The 21,394-nt window shown below is 41.2% G+C and overlaps 1 protein-coding gene across 2 annotated transcripts in view; it reads right to left on the reverse strand.

Annotated features, from left to right (window-relative positions):
* Positions 1-1,407: 1,407 nt before the first annotated feature.
* EZR (ezrin) overlaps positions 1,408-21,394 on the reverse strand; it is a 55,588-nt gene continuing 35,601 nt past the window's right edge. For both annotated transcript variants that reach the window (XM_069975031.1, XM_069975032.1), the window contains exons 5-14: positions 19,876-20,150; positions 18,072-18,155; positions 15,171-15,317; positions 12,227-12,323; positions 11,124-11,287; positions 10,226-10,356; positions 9,079-9,239; positions 3,736-3,828; positions 2,598-2,840; positions 1,408-2,069 (exon numbers count right to left, since the gene is read on the reverse strand). In XM_069975031.1, the coding sequence (XP_069831132.1) occupies positions 1,905-2,069; positions 2,598-2,840; positions 3,736-3,828; positions 9,079-9,239; positions 10,226-10,356; positions 11,124-11,287; positions 12,227-12,323; positions 15,171-15,317; positions 18,072-18,155; positions 19,876-20,150 (1,560 nt within the window). In that variant the 3' untranslated portion in view covers positions 1,408-1,904. The remainder of the gene's footprint in view (positions 2,070-2,597; positions 2,841-3,735; positions 3,829-9,078; positions 9,240-10,225; positions 10,357-11,123; positions 11,288-12,226; positions 12,324-15,170; positions 15,318-18,071; positions 18,156-19,875; positions 20,151-21,394) is intronic.

Consider the following 21,394-nt stretch of genomic DNA (forward strand, 5'->3'; position numbering starts at 1 on the left):
AGTTGCTGATGACCTCACTGTGATTAACCCTCCCGGCATTACAGAGTGCAGAGACAGCCGGCCAGGGAAGCTGTTTAGATGAGCCGTCTTGAAAGAGAGGGAGGGGGAGATCAGAGTGGAGACGGAGAAAACAGCTCACACACAGTTTTCTGTGTCTTCAGCAGAAAGCATCAGCTCAGAACTGGGGGAGGAAGACTGATAAGGTAATGAAAAGTATTGGATGAATTTTAGTCTCCAGGAGGGGGGATGATTCAACGTGTATTTTACTTAAACAGATAGCCCCTTTAACTTAGTTTGCCAGAACAAAAGCTAAACAAATCTAAAAAGTGACAACCACAATTGTGAGCCACAAGTATGCTGAATGCAGTTATTACTTTCCTTCCCATCCTTTCCTTTTGGCAGGTCACTGGCTGGAATCTGTAATCATTCCTGAGGCATGATGGGATTGACATATTGAACTTATACTGAACCTAGATCATTCTGCCTGTAACATGGGCAGCATGAGGCAGGGACAGGCTCCCTCATTACAGCCATCTATGATTACAGTTCCAGCTGGAAAGAGGGTGTAAGGTCATCTGGGTGATCCCAGGAAGCTTTCTCCCATCCAACTGGGCTTGACTGACAGGTCTCTCCCTATTTGAGAAGGGAGATGTATTAATCAAGTCGAGCAGGACAGAGAGAAGTCATCTGGGACCTCTCACATCCTTTTTGCCCCTTTCCCAACTTGTTTTCCAACTATGATTTTACTTTCACCCTGTAATCCTAGATGGCTGTCACTAGGGTGCTGCTTCAGGCCGCATGTATCTCATGACAGGTTTCCTTTAAAGTGTTTATTTAGAACATTTATAGCAATATCAACTTTCATTTCAGTTGTGAAACCTGCTGTCCTCAAATACAGTATAAGGCTGGGTTCACACTACGTATATTTCAGTCAGTATATGTATATTTCAGTCAGTATATTTCAGTCAGTATTGCAACCAAAACCAGGAGTGGATTAAAAACACAGAAAGGATCTGTTCACACAATGTTGAAATTGAGCGGATGGCCGCCATTTAAATGGCAAATATTTGCTGTTATTTTAAAACAACGGCTGTTATATTGAAATAATGGCATTTACTGTTATATGGCGGCCAGCCACTCAATTTCAACATTGTATGAACAGATCCTTTCTGTGTTTTTAATCCACTCCTGGTTTTGGTTGATACTGACTGAAATATACTGACTGAAATATACGTAGTGTGAACCCAGCCGTACAGTGAGAGACCCTTAACTGACCCGCAAGGGGTATTTGACATAGTCTTACTTTTATTTTATGTTGTCAAAACTTTGATCTTAGTTAAATGTTACCCAACCAGGAGTAAATACAGATTCTTAATGGTGAAAATTACATAGATCAAATGTATGGCACAATGTTCACCCAGAAATCTTTAATTACAGGTATACACCAATGCAATTTACAGTGAAAAATATATAATAAAAACAAATGACCCATTGGCATCAGTGTATATAATCAGGTGCCGAAGTGCTAACCAGATCAGATTTTAATCAAGCCTTACAAAAAAAATATTGTTTAATTCTCCATAATGACAACAAACCTTTTGGCACCGATATAGTAACATGAATCATTATATTATAGCTCCATAAACATCATTTCTAATAAACTGTTCAACTTAAATAATAATTGGTGCAAAAATGTGCTGCGGATGCATATGGCAGCCGTAATGCATTTTGGCCCCAGGTTGTTATGTAGACCTGCTAGCTGTCTAAAAAAAAAAGTAAGAAGTGGAGAAAAAAAAACATGAATTGTTTCCTTTTGCCGCTGTTGTTGAGTCAACTATACAATGTTATCACACATGGACCCTTCAGTACATCCTCAATGGAAATATGACTGATGACAAAGTCCATTACATTGCTTCAAATTCATCAATTCTCTGTTTGGTGTTGCCCTGTCGGATTTGTCTCAGGGTCTTGTATTTGTCACGACCCATTCGAACATTTTCTGTATGTAATACATCATTGTGTGTCTTCTTGGTCTCATCTCGAGCTTGAGAAAGCTCATCGGTCAAAGCCTGGTGGAGAGATTTAGAAATATTGGTTGTCACCTTTTCATATAACTTTTAATCATTGTCTCTATCATAGCAAATCTACACAGTTGCAGCAATATGGTGTGAAAAAAATCATCTATTTATCCGGCCCTGCTGCTTGCTGCCCTCCCATCTGGCACTGAATGAATAGTTGCGAGAAGGAGCAGGTGATGAGTACCACACCCACTGCAACCAAAATATATAATTTACATATTACCACTAATTTGATGAAAACAGCGCTGAAGATAAAGGTAAGAATCTTTAACAAACACTTAACAAAGCATTTCTCCAAGTTTGTTTTATCAATTGCTGGAATTCCAAACACCCAAACATTAAGGCTGGGTTCACACTGGGTTTTTGCAATGTTAAATTTTTGGGGTATACTGTCTTTATGACATGTCATAGGCATGTATTTTTTTATATTACTGTAATATTTTAACACACCAAAAGATAATCAACAACAGTACAGTAATAGTAATGCCTAATACACAGGCCCAATAAATCTACACTCACCATTAGCTGCCTCTGTACACGCTCATTCTTCTCGGCCTCGGTGATACGCGTCTCCTCTTTGCGGTCATCATGGAAATTGTCATAGTTGAATTCTGCACAGTATTCTACTCCATCATCTGGCAAGTGCTCATTGACATACTCCCTGACTGGTTCATATACTGGGGGAGGTGGGAGTGGGGGAGCACTCATGACCATATGCAGTTCCTCCTTGGTTCTAAGAAGATCGCTTTGGGCTTCTTGTGCCTGTAAACCAAATATTACAATTAAGATTTAAAATAAGCTATATTAGTAAAAAAAACACACATAAATGAGAAGGAATGACTGGTTGAGAAACAAGAATACAGCTAAAATACTTTTAATGCATTAATGGCCAAAATGTCTTCAGCTTTATAGTATTGTGAAATTTAATTGTCAGAAGTATCATACTACCTTCATAGGGAATGGACTGACAGAATGCAAGAGTTACTGAAACTAGGCCTCACATCACTGTGACATCACTGAAGAGATTTTTAAAGCTATGGATCTGCAGTATAATTAAATGGAAAATATCTAGGAGTATCTACCTGCTGATATCTCCCTATAGGGCACACAGCGCTAAGGTTGAAGGTAAATTTCTTACCCCCATTCTAGGACCCATTTCTATAATATTTTAATTTTAATATTTTAATTATAATATTAAGAGTTTAATCCTACCCCCAATGCACCAATCCACCCCCAATGCACCAATCTGCTCCAATCCCCTGGCAGGGGGTGGATCAGTGCACGTGGGGCAGTAATCCCACCCCCAGTTAACTAAAATGGCATGTTTAGATACTTATAACACGCTGATATAATATTTCCTTTTAAAACATAGGCTCGGTAGGCTTTTTTCTTTTTTAACATGTAAATCAGACTAGTCAGATTGATGGAGGCTCAGCAGCTATAATGGTCAAACTACATGGATAGGATTTTCTCATTAATGGCCCCTTTACAAATATGTCATAATTCTGTTACACAAGTGTGAGAGAACTAGAGATGAGCAAACTTGCCAAAAAAAATTTGTAACTTTTCAAGCATTTTCATTTACTTAGAATTTAAAATTTTAATTTAAAAGTTTTCCTGTCAAATATTACAGTAAAATAGAAATGTGGCTATTTACCCGCATTTGCCATTCACCAACTTCCTCTTCTTTAGCTTTTCTTGCTTCCTCCAGAAGGGAAATCCTGGCTGTATACTCTGCTAGCTCTGAAGCCTAAAGGAAAATGACAGAGGTCTCATCCAGTGAAAGTCTATACTGTATAGATCTGTAGTTAGTTGAAATAAGCAAATCAATTAATAAGGCATAAATGGATTCATGTGGAAAAGTGCTTGGATGCACTTCTGCAATGTCCTCGCTGTAGGCTAGGTCTAGACGGCGACTGTATATAAGAATATATAGCACAAAGGGAAACAAACAAAGCTCTGTATATCGTTGCTCAGCAGTGCTAGAACAGAGCAGGGGATCAGGAACTGCAGGGCAGCAGAGAGCCGTGTCGCCCCTTATTGCTGCCACGAACCAGAAGTATGTTTGCAAATGAAAAACGAAACTTTTTTAAATTAAGTTATAGTACAAAGTTAAGCCATGTTCACATGGCATAAGACACTCGACGTTCTGTAGCACTGGCCGGTGTCACGGAACGGCCGGTGTCAGAGAAGATCATCCCGGCAGGTACTGCAGTACCGGCCTGATGATCTTCACTTCTGCTGAATACGGATGCGGGCGCCCGCATCCAAATTCACCGCTGCACACAATGGAGTGTGTGGCTGAAGCCACACGCTCCATTGTGTGCACTGACATGTCAGTTTTTTGCGTGGCCGCTGGCGATCCCCACCGGAGTGTATACTATGGGGGACATCCGGCGTACGGATGATTTTCAGCGGTAAGTGCCGATTTGCGCATTATTTTATCTGCAAATGGCCGATTTGCAAATAAAATATTCGCAAATTGCACTTTCCGCCAAGTACGCCGAGGGGCGGGGAGGGGGTGTGAAGGGGGCGGAATGGAGGGTTCACCATCCGTTCCACCAAAAGATACGCCGAAAACCTACTCCAGTCCTCAGCTGGCGTAGGTTTTCGGCGGTGCGCACCGGAGCGCACAGGATTTATGTAGAGGCAGTCCGCCTCTACATAAATCCCTGTAGCGCCGGAGATGCAGGGACATTTATAAGTCCGGCGTACAAAAAAGGCAGGACTTAATAAATGTCCCCCTATGTGTATACACTCCTGCCAGGACTCTATAGAGGGCAGCACAATGTAAGTCTCATATTAATCATGGACGTTTTTACAAATTGGCAACAACAGCCGTGATTCATATGAAACTTACGTAGTGTAAACATAGCCTAACACAGTATTAGTAATAAATAAATAAAAATAAATAATAAGTGTCAGTCACCAGAGAACCCCTTTAAAGGGGTAGTGCGGCGCTAAACAATTATTCACTAAATAACACACATTACAAAGTTTTATACAACTTTGTAATGTATGTTATGTTAGTTAATGGCCCCCTTCCCCGTGTTTCCCCCCACCCACGCTACCGCCGGAAGTGTAGTGCTCTATACTCATCTGATGCGTGTAGACCCCCGTCCGCCATCTTGCAAAAATTATGTAATCTTCGGGCGGCCGGCCGAACCGCTCCGACCGTCCCGCGTGCCCGACGCCCTCTTCCGCGTCATCAGCTGCTCAGCCGCGATTGGCTGAGCACAGTTATGCTCAGCCAATCGCAGCTGATGACGCGGCAGAGGGGGGGGCGGTCGGAGCAGTTCGGCTGGCCGCCTGAAGATTACATCATTGTCGCAAGATGGCAGACAGGGGTCGACAAAAATCAGGTGAGTATAGAGCACTACACTTCCGGGGGTGGCGTGGGTGGGGGGAAACACGGGGAAGGGGGCCATTAACTAACATAACATACATTACAAAGTTGTATAACTTTGTAATGTGTGTTATTTAGTGAATAATTGTTTTGCGCCGCACTACCACTTTAACAGTCAAGTTGCAAACAAATCGCACAAAATCTTTTGGTTGCTTTCAATTTTCTGCAGCTGATAATCCACAGTATTTATGCAGGTAATCTTAGGCCCCTTGCACACAGAGCAAGAGAGGCAGAATGCTGCCAGCCTCCGTATCATAATGACAGAACTTCATTGCAACAAAAAACAATGTGACCCGATCGTGTGTTTTCTACCCTAGTGGATTTGTGGCAGATCAACCTCTGCATATTTTGAGTCTAAAATAACGGACGTCATTTAGCAGCCTGGCCTCCCCTTAGTGCAATGACTGGTGTTTGTGCATTATTCTAGCTTGGATTACTAACTGGACTTTGGGTGTGGCTTAATTGAAAATTCCATTGAATTTAATAGTAAAAATGGAGAAAGAATGGTGACAAAAGAAAAACTGTGTGTGACCAACTAATAAAAAATGTCCGCTGTTTGCAAAAGACGTCCGAAAATAATGATCATGTTTATTATTTTGACTTCTGCGGTAAAAACGTCCGTTATTCAACACATTGTGTGTATTGAATGTCCGTCCTTCCATTGACTTCAATGCATTGCCATTGCAGTCAGTTAAATAACGCCAAACACTGGCATTTTTTTAAATATCAAAATCGGCCTCTTTTTCTCGATTTTTGACGTTGTGTGAACATAGCCTTACTGTGATCCTATCTGATCTATTAATACACGCACTGTGACAGGTACACTTTGGGATAGGGTTACATGGCGATTCCCAATTGTAAGAGTAGGAAACACAGTGTTGTGGCATGTATTTTTTGCCACCGCAGGGTAGTGGTCACGGCCGCTTGTGGATCACAATGGACCACATTCACTTGTATAAGTGATGAATTCGCCCAACCAGGCATGCCACCAAAAACTGTTGTGTAGCCCTAGCCTTAAACTCAGATACTAGGGCCAAAAGAGCACCAAAATCCAAACCAAGGTCTAGGAGAAAGGTAAGTCTCTTTGAGTTCACAAGCGAGTACAAAGCATTACTGCAAGTGAATGTGCATTAAGAAAAAAAGCATTGGTTTCAATTTTTATATAAATAGTTTGAGTAGAAAGTGATACCACAGATCACTGCAACCATTGCAATATCCTACAGAGGGCAGCAAACGCACTTACATAACAAACAGAAATGAAAACACATTTGGTGGAGCTAGAATTACAAGAGTTATAAAATGAATGTAGCCTCTCCCAGTTAGAGCTGCCACTAGACTGGTAATCCATGACAGACATAATATTAATTGCCTGACTATGGCCCTTTTCTTGAATATTCATATGGCGCTCTGCAGTGACATCACTCCAGCGCTCATAACTGCAGAGTACTGGATGAACATTCAAGAGAAGGGATGAATGGATGGATTCACTGAAGGTCCCACCAACAGTGCACTAAATGGTTTTGAGTGCATATTGAATAAAGTAATGATTTACCGAAAACAATGCTAAGGATGGAGGTAAGAAAATGACTTACACTACCATTCAAAAGTTTGGGGTCACATTGAAATATCCTTATTTTTGAAGGAAAAGCACTGTACTTTTCAATGAAGATAACTTTAAACTAGTCCTAACTTTAAACAAATACACTCTATATATTGCTAATGTGGTAAATGACTATTCTAGCTGCAAATGTCTGGTTTTTGGTGCAATATCTACATAGGTGTATAAAGGCCCATTTCCAGCAACTATCACTCCAGTGTTCTAATGGTACAATGTGTTTGCTCATTGGCTCAGAAGGCTAATTGATGATTAGAAAACCCTTGTGCAATCATGTTCACAAATCTGAAAACAGTCTAGCTTGTTACAGAAGCTACAAAACTGACCTTCCTTTGAGCAGATTGTGTTTCTGGAGCATCACATTTGTAGGGTCAATTAAATGCTTTCATCCGACACTTGACAGTCTATTCTTGTTCTTAGAAATGAAGGCTATTCCATGTGAGAAATTGCTAAGAAATTGAAGATTTCCTACAACGGTGTGTACTACTCCCTTCAGAGGAGAGCACAAACAGGCTCTAACCAGAGTAGAAAAAGAAGTGGGAGGCCGTGTTGCACAACTAAGCAAGAAGATAAGCACATTAGAGTCTCTAGTTTGAGAAACAGACGCCTCACAGGTCCCCAACTGGCATCATCATTAAATAGTACCCGCAAAACACCAGTGTCAACATCTACAGTGAAGAGGCGGCTGCGGAATTTTGGGCTTCAGGACAGAGTGGCAAAGAATTAAGATTAAGATGGGCAAAAGAACACAGGCATTGGACAGAGGAAGACAGGAAAAAAGTGTTGTGGACGGATGAATCCAAGTTTGAGGTGTTTGCATCACAAAGAAGAACGTTTGTGAGACACAGAACAAATGAAAAGATGCTGGAAGAATGCCTGACGCCATCTGTTAAGCATGGTGGAGGTAATGTGATGGTCTGGGGTTGCTTTGGTGCTGGTAAGGTGGGAGATTTGTACAGGGTAAAAGGGATTTTGAATAAGGAAGGCTATCACTCAATTTTGCAACGCCATGCCATACCCAGTGGACAGCGCTTGATTGGAGCCAATTTCATCCTACAACAGGACAATGACCCTAAACACACCTCCAAATTGTGCAAGAACTATTTACAGCAGAAGCTGGCAGCTGGTATTCTATCGGTAATGGAGTGGCCAGCGCAGTCACCAGATCTGAACCCCATTGAGCTGTTGTGGGAGCAGCTTGACTGCATGGTACACCAGAAGTGCCCATCCAACCAATCCAACTTGTGGGTGCTGCTTCTAGAAGCGTGGGGTGCAATTTCTCCAGCTTACCTCAACAGATTAATAGCTAGAATGCCAAAGGTGTGCAATGCTGTAATTGCTGCAAAAGGAGGATTCTTTGACGAAAGCAAAGTTTGATGTAAAAACAATGTTATTTCAAATACAAATCATTATTTCTATCCTTGTCAATGTCTTGACTCTATTTTCTATTCATTTCACAACATATGGTGGTGAAGAAGTGTGACTTTTCATGGAAAACACAAAATTGTTTGGGTGACCCCAAACTTTTGAACGGTAGTGTACATCCTCAGTGCCCTATGGGAATATAATAGCAGGTTGGATTCTTCTTCATCTTGATTCTGGTAGTAGTCAGGCAACCAATATTGCCCTCACATCACTATAGTCTGTCCTGGTGGATTGGTGCACTAGTAGTGGTTATCCCGCCCCCAGTGCACCAAACTGCCTAATTTGCTTATTGAATAAACTAAAGATTTACCAAACTCAGTGCTAAAGTAAAGGTAAGAAAATGATCTTCATCCCTAGTATCCTTATGAAAACATAATGGCAGGTTAAGTTCTTTAATGCGAATGTACCACAGTTCCCGCGTACGGCGCCGTTCTATTCCCGGGCACCAAACCTTTTTTATTTACCCTTGTCAGTAATTTTTAGTGAAAAAGATGTCAACCTTACTAGTAGTAAACTTAGGCCCCAGAAAAATGAAAGTAAAGGGCAAATCTTACCAGCTGCTCTTGGCTTTTCATTTGGTCAACAGCCTGTCTTTCCAGGTCTTCTTTGGCACGGAGGGCAGCAATGCGTTCAGCCTCTAGTCTCTCTGCTTCTAGCTGAGCTCTTACTCTCTCTTCCTCCAACTCACGGGCTTTTCTAATCTGCTCGGATAATTCTGATTAATGACACAAAAATGCATATCAGATCCCAGTCAGAAAGGAAAAAAAAATAAAAGCTTTCAACCATTTATGAAGGGCCCCTGTCATGATGTTGTCTTGACCAAATAGTGTGCAGTCACTCCTGCTATTGGAATTTCTGGCAACTATGGACACTACCACGCTGGGTTGGTTCTGTGCATGAGCCCTGTATTATAAGAATGGGACTCATGAACAGAGTTGCCCCAGCATGTTTGTATCCATAGTCGTTACCCGAACTTCTGATGGCAGGAGCAACTGCACGCCAACTGGGTGAGAAAACATTATGACAGGATTCCAGGTACCCTTTAAGATGATGTCCAGTTTGATCCATGCAGTCCTTTCATCTTTAAGTCCATACTATAGCAATTATCACTGCAATTCTTTGGGCATATTGTACAGAAAATGTATATGTGCAAACCAAACCATTAATGTGTTTTAATTTAATTTCTACTGGGCTGGCATTTTGAAGATGTACATGTTCTGATTACACTGTGGATTGTTCTTCTAATTTACAATGTACCAAAATGTAGGCCTTCCCTATGTATGATGCACATCTAAGGTCATTTTCACATCTGGATCCTCATTAATGAGCATACACAGAGGGACACACTTATCAACTGTACAACTTACGTACACCACAGAAAAGGTTTGCACAAAAATCAGCATCTTTTCTGTGTCGTACACCACACTCGTCATGAGCGGACAGGGTGGGCGTAGCAAGTGAGGAGGAAGCCATACCTGATTTACTAAGATATTTACTGTGGTTCTTTCAAATCCACTCTTTATATACAGTAGATGTGTAATCTATTTCTATTTAACACTGGGATTTTTTTCAATTGAGTACCCCTTTAATAAAATCAGCAGGGTGAATGGGGATGGAGCTTTATTTAAGACCGGTATAATGTATACTGAATCATTAGTTTGGAAGCATTTCCAAGCAAGACTTCCACCTTTACTGGCTTACCTCTTTCTGCCCTCTTTGTCTTCTCTTCATACTCCTGCAACCTGAGCATGAGCTCCTCCTTCTCCCTTATCATCATTTCCTTCTCTTTCTCAACTGCTTCCCTCTTCTTCTTCTCATTTTCAAGCTGCTGCCTGTATTAGGAACAATAAACCAGGAATAAATTCTAAGTCCTTTTACCAATATAGCAAGTGCTACAATATCATGTTCACCAGTGGCACTTGATCACTATGGCTCAGACAGCTTTTTGTGAGTTTAAATTTGCATAAAACAAACATAAAGTGCAAACTGTTTTTTTCCTTCTTATTTTTGTACATGCATTTTTAAGTAATATTAAAGGAACCCATGATGCAAAAGACCATAAACAACATTATGCTGAGTTTTGGGGAACATAAACACAAGACAAAAACATCAGTAAGCAAAACACTATTACCTATTTTGTCAAACAAGGGGTAAGATTTAGTTAGAGGGGGTGTAGCCTCTGAGGCCCAAAGTAATTACTATAATTTAGGCCACATATTGGAGTAAATTGTAGCTACATTCTACATTGTTTAACCAAAGACTGGTGTCTAAAATAGGTTCAGGTGGGAAGTGTTTTTAGAAAAAAACTAAACACAAAAACAAGAGGTCACAGTGGGAGGTTAGTTGGGGAAAAGATCAGAAGCAATGTGAGAAAATATTCCAGCAGATGTGGTTGGTAAATCTACAATAACAGAATTTAAACCTGCCTGGGATAAACATATATATATCCTAAGATAATAAGAAGGCAAATACTAAAATGGCAGACTAGATGGACCAGGGGGGCTTTTTCTGCCGACAATCTTCTATGTTTCAATATAACTGATCCATAGTTTAGATAATTGGTAGACATATATCAGTAATGCACATGACTTTTCCACACCTTTCCAGTTGCTTTTGAGTCTTTTCTTCCTTGGCCTGAGCTTTCATCTGCTGTACTTCAATAGTGTCTGGCTTCCTGCGACGCATATACAGCTCGTGATTACCCATACAAAGCTGTAAGATCCTCTTGTTAATTCTCAGGCGTGGAGCATAAAAAACAAAGTCCTGTAGACAGTGCAGAAAACAATTTATTACACTCAAGTAAATTAGACCGCATCAGTTAAAGGAGAAGTCCGGTGAAAATTTTTATCTAAGTATTGCATAGCACCCTAAAAGTTATACAAATCACCAATATAGCACTAATAAGGATAGGATAGGGACACAAATATTTTTTGCAATTTGCCTTTGACCTGCAGTTGCACAAATGTGTTTCAGTATGTTAAGATCATGTCATGTCACTGTCATATCATGTCACAAATTGCAACATGATAACATTAGATACAATGTTGCAGTGTGACACCACAATCGTCAGGTTCAAGGCAAAAGTCACCAAAACCTAGCCTAAGGTGGAAAAAACATGCCTAAAGGGGTATTCCGGTAAGGGAAAATACATGCTGAATAAGCCCCCCCCCCTTTGCAGACTAACAATTTGTTCTATACTTATTATATTTTCTGTCTCCTTCCTCCAGTTCTGACCTGCTGCTTTCTGCTGAAGACACAGAAAAGTGTGGGAGCTGTTCACTCCATCTCCCAATCGTCTTGCCTCCCTTCCAAGACAGATCATGCAAACAGCAACCTGGCTGGCTGTCTCAGCACTCTGTGATGCCAACAGAGTTAATCACAGTGAAGTCATCAGTTACTTGACCTCAGATTAATCCTGCGTCAGGGTTGATCTGCATAGAGACAGCCGGCCAGGGACACTGTTCACTTGAGATGTCTGGGAAGGAAAAGGGAAGGGAGGGGAGATGGAGAGAAAAGCTCACACACAGTTTTCTGTGTCTTCAGCAGGAAGCAGCAGCTCAGAACTGTGGGAAGGGGACTGATAAGATAATGGTAACTTTTTAAGGAATTGTTAGTCTCCAGGAGGGGGGATGATTCAACATGTATTTTACCTAAGGGGAATACCCCTTTAATGTTGTTTTGTTTCTTAAAGAAAACACTTACAGGAGCCTTCTTGTCAATTGGTTTAATGATGAACTTTTTGTCATTGAAGGAGATATTCCTGATCTCACTCCAAGGAAAACCAATCTTTGGGGTCAATCTAAAATAAAGAAAAAGAAAACAAAACTTAAAAAATTAAGAACATATGTATTACATGTATAATGTATTACATGTACAGTAAAAGTCTTTCTTTCAATCCAGAATTTAAAGATCATGATTTACACATTGTTGCAGAAGAGGCCTTGCAACAAGCAGGGCATACATTAAAGGCACAGGTATTTGTACAGATGTATGCGGAGGTAGGGATGATAAACCCACCTTTAGTGATGTGACTTGTTGCTTCACCCCACCCCCCAGCAATAGGTAATTCCGGACCAAGTACAGCTCTACTGGTCCACATCTATATTGCCTTAGGTGTGTCACATCCTCATTAGGAATGAATTTGTATTACAAAAAACACAGGACACTCTGAGGCTTATACTGTATACAGTAGATAAGATTTTTTTAGTGTATGGCATAATAAACGTTTCCCTTTATTAAAATTATCAGGGAAAAATCTTTTACACACAGAGAACAAGATGTGCTGAATGTGCGGTCACAAAGACTAATCGCAAGTACTTTACAGGTGAAACTTGGAAGATGGCCACATAAGTACTTGGCACAGTACAGAAATAAAATCATGATGGATATAAAACTTTCCTAAAACACAATGCCAAGTTATTGGATGATCTGCGCTAGAAATATTAACTCCTCAGCCACAACTCTGCACACGCAAAGGAGAATTTAGGCTCCTAAACCACCACTAACCTGTTATCCAGGATGGCAACAGACTAAGAATGATGCCCTTCCATATTGTTGCTAATGCAGTATAATGTAGAAAAATAAATTTCTACATAAACTTTCTGCTTCTTATTAAAAGGGGGGGGGGGGGGGGGGCGGGAATTTTCAACTGGTGCCAGAGAGTTATACAGATTTAAAAATCTCTAGTTCTCCAGAACTTATCAGTTGCTGTATGTCCTTCAGGAAGTGGTGTATTGTTTCCAGTCTGACACAGTGTTCTCTGCTACCACCTCTGTCTATGCTAGGAACTGTCTAGAGTAGTAGCAAATCCCCAAATAAAACATCTGCTGCTCTGGACAGTACCTGAAATGGACAGAGGTGGCAGCAGACGGCACTGTGTCAGACTGGGAACAAAACACCACTTCCTGTAGGACATACAGCAGCTGATAAGTACTGGAAGACTGGAGAGTTTTAAACAGAAGTAAATTACAAAACTGTAACTTTCTGTCAACAGTTGATCTGATATTTTTTTCTTGCTAGATTACCCCTTTAACTGTAAAAAGGCATGAGGGTGATGACTCCATTCTGAAGAGTCACATTGGTGCCCCACAGTGCTTCTCCGGGTGTACTGATGTCCTTGAGGCCACCAGAGCTGGCTTGTCATATATCCAGGCTGAAGGATGTCAATCAATCCAACCTTTCAGAGCGACTCTTCAAAAGAGCTACATCCCTATGACTCTTTGCAGGTAATATAAATATAGTGAGCACTATTTTCTTTCTACCTTCTAGCTTACTGGCCAGATGATACATGGGCTTCACTGTCAATCGTTTACCCTCATAGTAAGTAAAGGTTTGGAGGCCCTACGACTTCTAAAAAATATACAAATTTTATCAATGTGTTTTGGATTTATAAGAAGCTTAGTCACAAAGTCTGGGGAATGAGGTTTGCAAACTAGTCAGTAAGGAGTCAAAGGTGAACACAATGGTTTTGTACAACTATCTGGAGTTTCGGAGGTATTGTAAAGTTACATTTTTGTGCTGTGTCCCGTATTTTGTAGATTCCTGCAGCTTGCAGAACCTGTTTGTGTCTCCATAGTGACACTGTAGGTATCCCGTATTTCACATAAAGAAAAAAAAGTACTGGCAGTTTCTATTACGTAACCCACAGACAGGCACTCCTTGTTTCTCCACAGGGTGGAATCTGTAATGCTGGCAGCTTGCAAAAGAATGACTTCATGCACTCTTTTCTATTTCTCCAGACAGGGCTTGAGGATAACCACACCTTGCAATGAGCTACTGTGAAGTATCCCAGCACACATTCAGACTCACACCATTACATGCAGTGGCATGGAGTCCTCATGTAACACTGCAATGTGACATCCGCCTATAACTGAGGAGCTTACATTAAAGAGATACTGTCACCCCCCTTACTCTATGTACAGTTCTACGCACCATCCACAAGCTTAGATGCTGCACGTTGGATATATAACTGTATAACACTTCTCTATGTCTTATTTCTGCTCGAAAATCACTTAATTTCATCGGTGGACAGGGTCACCTAGGTGAGGCTTCATAGCAGTTGGGCCCCCTTTCCCCAGCCGAGCCCGACCTATCTGACAATGTCCACCGAGTAAATAAAGAGATAGTAAATATCATCTCCTCTGGACCTCTACTCATCTTATTTTTCCATCTCTACAGTCTTTAAAGGGAACCTGTCTACTGATTTGATATTGATACGGTAAAGGTTTTGTACACCTTAAAAACCCCTTCAAGTATATATCTTATTTATGTGACTGCGGCAGCCAATCACTGACCTCACTTATGTTATGTAATGCTTGCATGAATGACAGCAATTCACAGCAATTGCACTCCTACAATTCTAGAAACTCCATTAAAGGGGTATTTTCATTATCAAATGTTATCCGCTATTCACAGAGTAGGAAATAACTGAAAATGTAACCTGAATCAATAAAGCAACAGTGCACATACATGATCAGCAATCTATTCATTCTCTATAGGTATTACAACCATTGCTGAGAGCAGAGGGTAGGATACAAGATTTACTGAAATAACCAATAATTTTATCACAAACACATTACTAGAATTTTAGTGAAGGTACAGTATGCTAAGCTTGACATTTAAGCGCACATTTAAAAGATTTACTTACTTATCATCTTGCTCATAAATATTCAAGCCCAATGAGTCGACTCCCAGCCAGAGGTCCGTGCCCTTTTTATTCTTAATTTCAAAGTAGTTAATACCATACATCTCCAAGTCTTGAGCAATCTTCAGATATTCCAGCATTGCATCCTCTCTGTAAATTATAAAAATCTTGTAAGTTGTAGCATAGCACCCACAAAATTAGTAGCCACCATATTACAGGCAAGAGGTTAAATGGGTACTCCAGAGAAAAAATAATCTTTCAAATCAACTGGTGTCAGAATGTTATACAGATTTTTAATTTACTTCTATTTACAAATATCCAGTCTTCCAGTACTTATCAGCTGCTGTATGTCCTGCATGAAGTGGTGTATTCTTTCCAGTCTGACACGGTGCCCTCTGCTGCCACCTCTGTCTATGTCAGGAACTGTCCAGAGCAGGAGAGGTTTTCTATGGGGATTCGCTATTGCACTGGACAGTTCCTGACATGGACTTGTTCTTCAATTCAAAGGAATATTCTGATCTTGTAGAATAATGGCATCAGCCAGCACTTTAGGATTGTTGGGGTCCAACTACTACTGAGACCCCACCTTTTATTCTCAGGATCGATAAGGGTTCCAGGGGTTAAAAATAACCAATAATAAATTGCTGGCACATACTGCATGAGAATAGTCCTTATAAACAGATACAGCCTTTTACAAGTTATTCATGGACCAAAAATGAACTGAAGCAGGAGTAGGCTATGTACACACGCTGTAAAACAACACCCGTCATTTGATTTTATGGTAAATCGTTTTTATTAAAGCAGAAAAAAGTATCATGGAATATAACAGGACAAGAAAATATCCAGAACATGAACATGTACATGTAGTCAAGTAAGCATTAACTTCACAATAGGCAAATGAACAAGGCTGGATGCTCCATGATCGAGGCTCCAGTCACTGATGAAGGAAGTCCCCTGAGTAGAACCCAACGGAGTAGTCCATCACAAAAAAGTACCATGGGTTCAAATATGGTAAAACAGAAGAGTGTAAAGTCCAACTGACAGACCGTGGAGTTAAATGAACAAGAAACTGTCCATGTACTGGAGCATAGGTAAATATACTATCACATTAAATCCTTTAAACCAAAATAAAAGAGTAGATTAAGGAGATCGGACCAAGTGTGTCCCATAAAGGCAAAGTAGAAAAGCAAGAGGAAAGAGAAAAGTAGAAACAAGAACGGAGGAGATAGAGGGAAAGGAAGTAGATGGAAAAAGAAGGGGAAAGGGGGGGAAGGGGAGGGGATAGGGAAGGTAGGGGTATGATAAGGCTATACCATCCATGAATCAGACTAACCAAGCCTGAAAGTCCAGGGTATCCCTCAAAGCATCCCAGGCATACCAGGTCTTATCAAAAAGAGTCGGCTTATCCGAGTCAGCCGCCACCAGTTCCTCCATACGCCTGATCCTGTTAAGAGTTTTTACCAATTCTATTTGGAAGGAGGGCAAGACTGCTTCCAAAGCCTTGGAATAACCGCTCTGGCTGCACCCAGAAAATGTGTGTGTGTGTGGGTATGCTATGGCTGCAGCAGGCTGTATGTGTGTGTATGCTATGGCTGCAGCAGGCTGTGTGTGTGTGTGTGTGTGTGTGTGTATGCTATGGCTGCAGCAGGCTGTATGTGTGTGTGTGTGTGTGTGCGTGCTATGGCGTGCCCCCACACCCACAGTGACCCCTCTATATCACTATGTGTGACTTCTCTATATCATTATGGCTGACATCTATATTACAGGGATCTGGCAGTGTTAGCAGTGTTTCTGTGTGTATGGTGAATATTTAGTTAGAAACATAGAAGACTGTCAGCAGGAAAAGACTCACTGCTCCATCTAGTCTAGTTGTGAGTAGTTCAGGACATGGAGGCTGGAGACTGGCTGCATATCCTCAGAAGTCGCCCCAGGATCATGTAGGACATTAGGGAGAAGCTGCTAAGCCAGTGTGATAAATAACTCCCCTGGTATATGACTGGCCATTTATGAAGGAGCAGGAGTCGGTCCTGATAAAATTCAAGAGTTAACCGACTCCACAGCCCTGATTACACACAGTACACATACTTTTTTTTACCGTCCTTTCTCTGTCAATTAAAATCAATGGACCATTTACTTAAAGATGCACCCAAAAGGGTCATCTTTGACTTTAAACTAGAATAATTTTCCAATGGCCTTTACATAAATATATAAATGGCCTCTACAAGAAATATGGGGGACATATGTCTTTTTTTAACCGTACTATGTAGCTATTGCAATGGCGGCCGTAGGAACATGCTAAACCACAAACGTTGTTTGGTACTTAAATCAACGTTATCTGAACATAGCCGTAAAGACAAAATATGCCAGCAAGCTTAAATATTGCCAACAGCTTCTCCCAGATCTGTCAACCACAGTTGTCAACACATCCTTAATTGATTTAAGGTGCCAATACACTTTATATGACAGTCTGAAGAAGGTTCAGCCGACAGTGTATGGGGGCCTCACGACTCTCCACCGACTGATGGCTGTGGCTTAACCCTCTTCTCTTTATGGAACACATGAGGACATAGTGAGGATGGGAGATATAAGTGTCAGAGTGAAATCTGTAGTAAAAATCCACATCAAATCCACAATTTTATTAACCAGCTATGGATCTGAAAAAGCGCACAGCATTTAGATGATATCTGGAAAACCTGCTTGCCTACTGATGTAATCCACTGCTGATCTTACCTGTGTGTAAATCTGCAGATAAAACAAGCAGTTTTCCTGTTCTAGGTGAGTTCACCCTTGCGTTTTTACATAATACAGGCTGGAACATGTGCCCATATTCTGCACATGTGACACTGGTCTATAGGAGCAGCCTTAGTTATACAATCTATGAAATACAAACCAGCAAAGACTCACTTGAGCATGCCCCGATGTTCTGAGTGCCACACCTCAATCCGCTCTTCCCACTGTTCTCTGGAAAGCTTGTGTTGATCCAACACTCTGAAAATGGAAAACACACCATAATCTGTCATTCAAGTGTTGGACATACTATATATAGAGTGACAGCAGGATGAATATACAACTAAAAGCTTTCCAAAGCTAGGTTCTGTTCACACTGAGCAAAAGTGGCGGTATTTCAAGCGAAGCCCTCTGGAAGGACGCAGCTTGAAATTCCACCTGTCACATTGTTTCAATGGGATTTCTCGTGCACCTGTGCTCTCCGCCCAAAGAAATGACATAAGGAGGAACATGAAAATTTCTTTTCTGGCACAAATGTCTCTTAAAGGAAAACCCCTTTTGTAGTATATTCTTATTCTTAGTAGCTAAGTATTCTTAATTTGTACAAAATCCATAGATGAGCTACACTGCATGCTTGTAAAATATAACCAATGCTTATTACATGTCTTCAAATTAAAAGGAAACTATCAGCAGATTAGAAGTAACCAGCTGATATGTCCCTATAACGCACAGGGTGCTGAGGATGAAGGGAGGTTTCTTACCTCCATCTTTGGCGCAGTTTCCACTATATTAAGAGTTGAATCGATATGCAAATGTGCTGTTTTGGTGCACTGGGGGAGGGGCTACCACCCAGGACCATCCCACCCCACCTAATGAATATCAGCAGAATGGTGTAGTGGGTTCATATTGGTGCAGTAGCCCTGCCCCCAGTGCACCAAAATAATATAAAAAAGGGGCACTAGAGACTACCAAGGAAGTATTGCTGCTTGAATGGTCCATGTGCCCAGGTGACTCTTTATACCTATACAATAGTATTAATCATTCTTTTATATTCATAAGGAAATCTTGGTAGCTAACATGCCCTAATATGATTCTAAAAAATGAAAATATAATCAAATCAAACCATAGGAAATCAGATGAGTGACTGCGTTGTCATTTCTGTGCACAGGCATCGATGCTGTCTATATTAAAGGGGTTTTTAATAAACTAGCATTGCATTGACTTCTGTGGGCGCTGTATGTTCTATATACACTCTCACTATTAATTTCTACCTCCTCTTGTGTTCTTGGGCTCAGTCACGTGACCTCCTTGTCCGTGATTTCCTTACTTCCTGTGATGTCATGTTCAGTATCGGTGTCCCTCCCATTGGCTGGCTGGAATTCCACATTTATTTTAGCCCTGCCTCTGTAGGCAGAGACAATATTGAAGGTCAGTAGAAATTGTAGCAGAAAGGGCAGCATAGATGGATGAGAGTAGGGGCTGATAACTACATGTGGGTGGCACAGTGGTTAGCCATGATGACTTGTAGTGCAACACAAGGTAGCTATCATCCTGTGCTCTCCTTTATGTCATGCTGCCCTTTCTGTTACAGCTTCTACTGAGCTCCAGTATTAGCTCTGGCTATAGTGGCAGGGCTAACATCAACGTGGAGTTCCAGCCAGCCAATGAGATGGACACCTGCCCCGCCCACCTGATGACTTCACCTGTGATCATGTTTAGTGAAAGAAAAAGGAAACAGATATAGACATCACAGGAAGTAAAGAAATCACAAACAGAGTGGTCATGTGACTGAGTCCGAGAACACAACAAGAGCTAGAAATAAATAATGAGAGTGTGTATAGAAAATATATCACTCACAGAAGTCACTGCCATGCTATTTTATTGAAAAGTCATAGACAACCCCGTTAACGAAACCTAACAACAGCAACTGTTTTGTATGGTATACAGGTTACACAACATGTCTGTTCACTTGTGGGCTCACCTCTGTGGTAGAAGGCGTTCTGAGCTCAAATATCCAGACTTGTGTGTTTCCCGACTGTAGTCTCCAAACTTGGCTTGTACAGCATAGGAACCAAGGAGGACGGCAGTCTCCGGAGGACAAAACACTTCATCACTCAGGATACTTTCTTTGACTTGTAGAAAAAATAGTTTCTGAGTGATGTCTTGGATCAGCTCCTCAGACACATCCTCAGGGAAGAACTTGGCACGGAACTTGAACTGAAGAGGGTTCTCCTTTCTCACTTCTTGTGCAGATACCTACCCAATAGTAAGTAACCAAAATCAATACCATAAAACTATACAAACTATACACAACTATACAAACTATACAAAATCCAAGATTTCCTGTTCTGTCTATGATGATAAGTAGGGGGCTGCTAAAAAGTGATCTATACAGCATTACAGCGAAAGGTGACACCAGTAGGTAGCAAAGACAATAGCAGCTCTGCTTCCCACTCCCAGTGGAATGAAATCTCCACAGATTACAGAGGTTATAGAGCATGCTCACAAGGGTGTCTGGGGATGCTTATTGTGTCTGTGTCGTGAGGCTTGCTGTAAAGGCCCTATTCCATGGAACAATTATCGGCTGTATTAGTCCGATATCGGCCGTTAATCATTCCGTGGAATTGACAGCAACGATCAGCTGACATCGTTCATGTCGGCTGATCGTTGTGTCGTTTGTCTTTTATGGTACTTTTACACGGTGCGATAATTCGCTCGATCGCACGATTAACGATTTTTAATGAACAATGTTTTTTTCATAACGATCAGCGTTTAGACGGAACGATACATCGTACGGAAAATTCGCTATGCAATCGTTTTGCGATCGTTTAAGCCTATCTCACACATAGGGGAAATCGTTGAAAGAATGTTTACACTGAACGATCTGCGAATTTTTTGCGAACGATCAACGATGATTTAAGAACATGTTGAAAGATCAAAATTAATGATTTCTCACTCGTCGTTTGATCGTTTGCAGCGTTTACACGTACAATTATCGTTCGAACTCGACCGTTATCGTGCAAAAACGAACGATAATCGTCCCGTGTAAAAGGACCATTAAACATGTTGAAAGACAACCGACTGATACAGCAACGATCTGTTGCCGTCGCTCCATGGAATAGGAGCTTTGGCAGCAGACCCTGCTGTATCCTATGGGCTGCCCGGACGATCACCGATCCCCCGGGTAGCCCCCCGCAGATTCATCCGGTCGCTGCTGCCGCATGGGATCGCGACAGCAGCGAGTGGGGAATGAGCAAACGAGCGCAAATAGCGCTCATTTGCTCCTGTCAGTCGGCCCGTGGAATAGGGCCTTAAGGCACATCACTAATTGCAGTTTAGCTAAGACAAGATGGCAGCCCCCATAATAATGTACTAAAAGACTGATTACATAAAATCAAATACTCCAGTATTTGTCTCTAATCAGTAAAAAGAAATGTAGGCATTACAATCCCAACAGTAGCACTGGCCACATAACTGATAATACAGCTGTTCTCATTATT

This window comes from Dendropsophus ebraccatus, chromosome 6 (genome assembly GCF_027789765.1).
Source record: "Dendropsophus ebraccatus isolate aDenEbr1 chromosome 6, aDenEbr1.pat, whole genome shotgun sequence".
In the NCBI taxonomy this organism is placed as follows: Eukaryota; Metazoa; Chordata; class Amphibia; order Anura; family Hylidae; genus Dendropsophus; species Dendropsophus ebraccatus.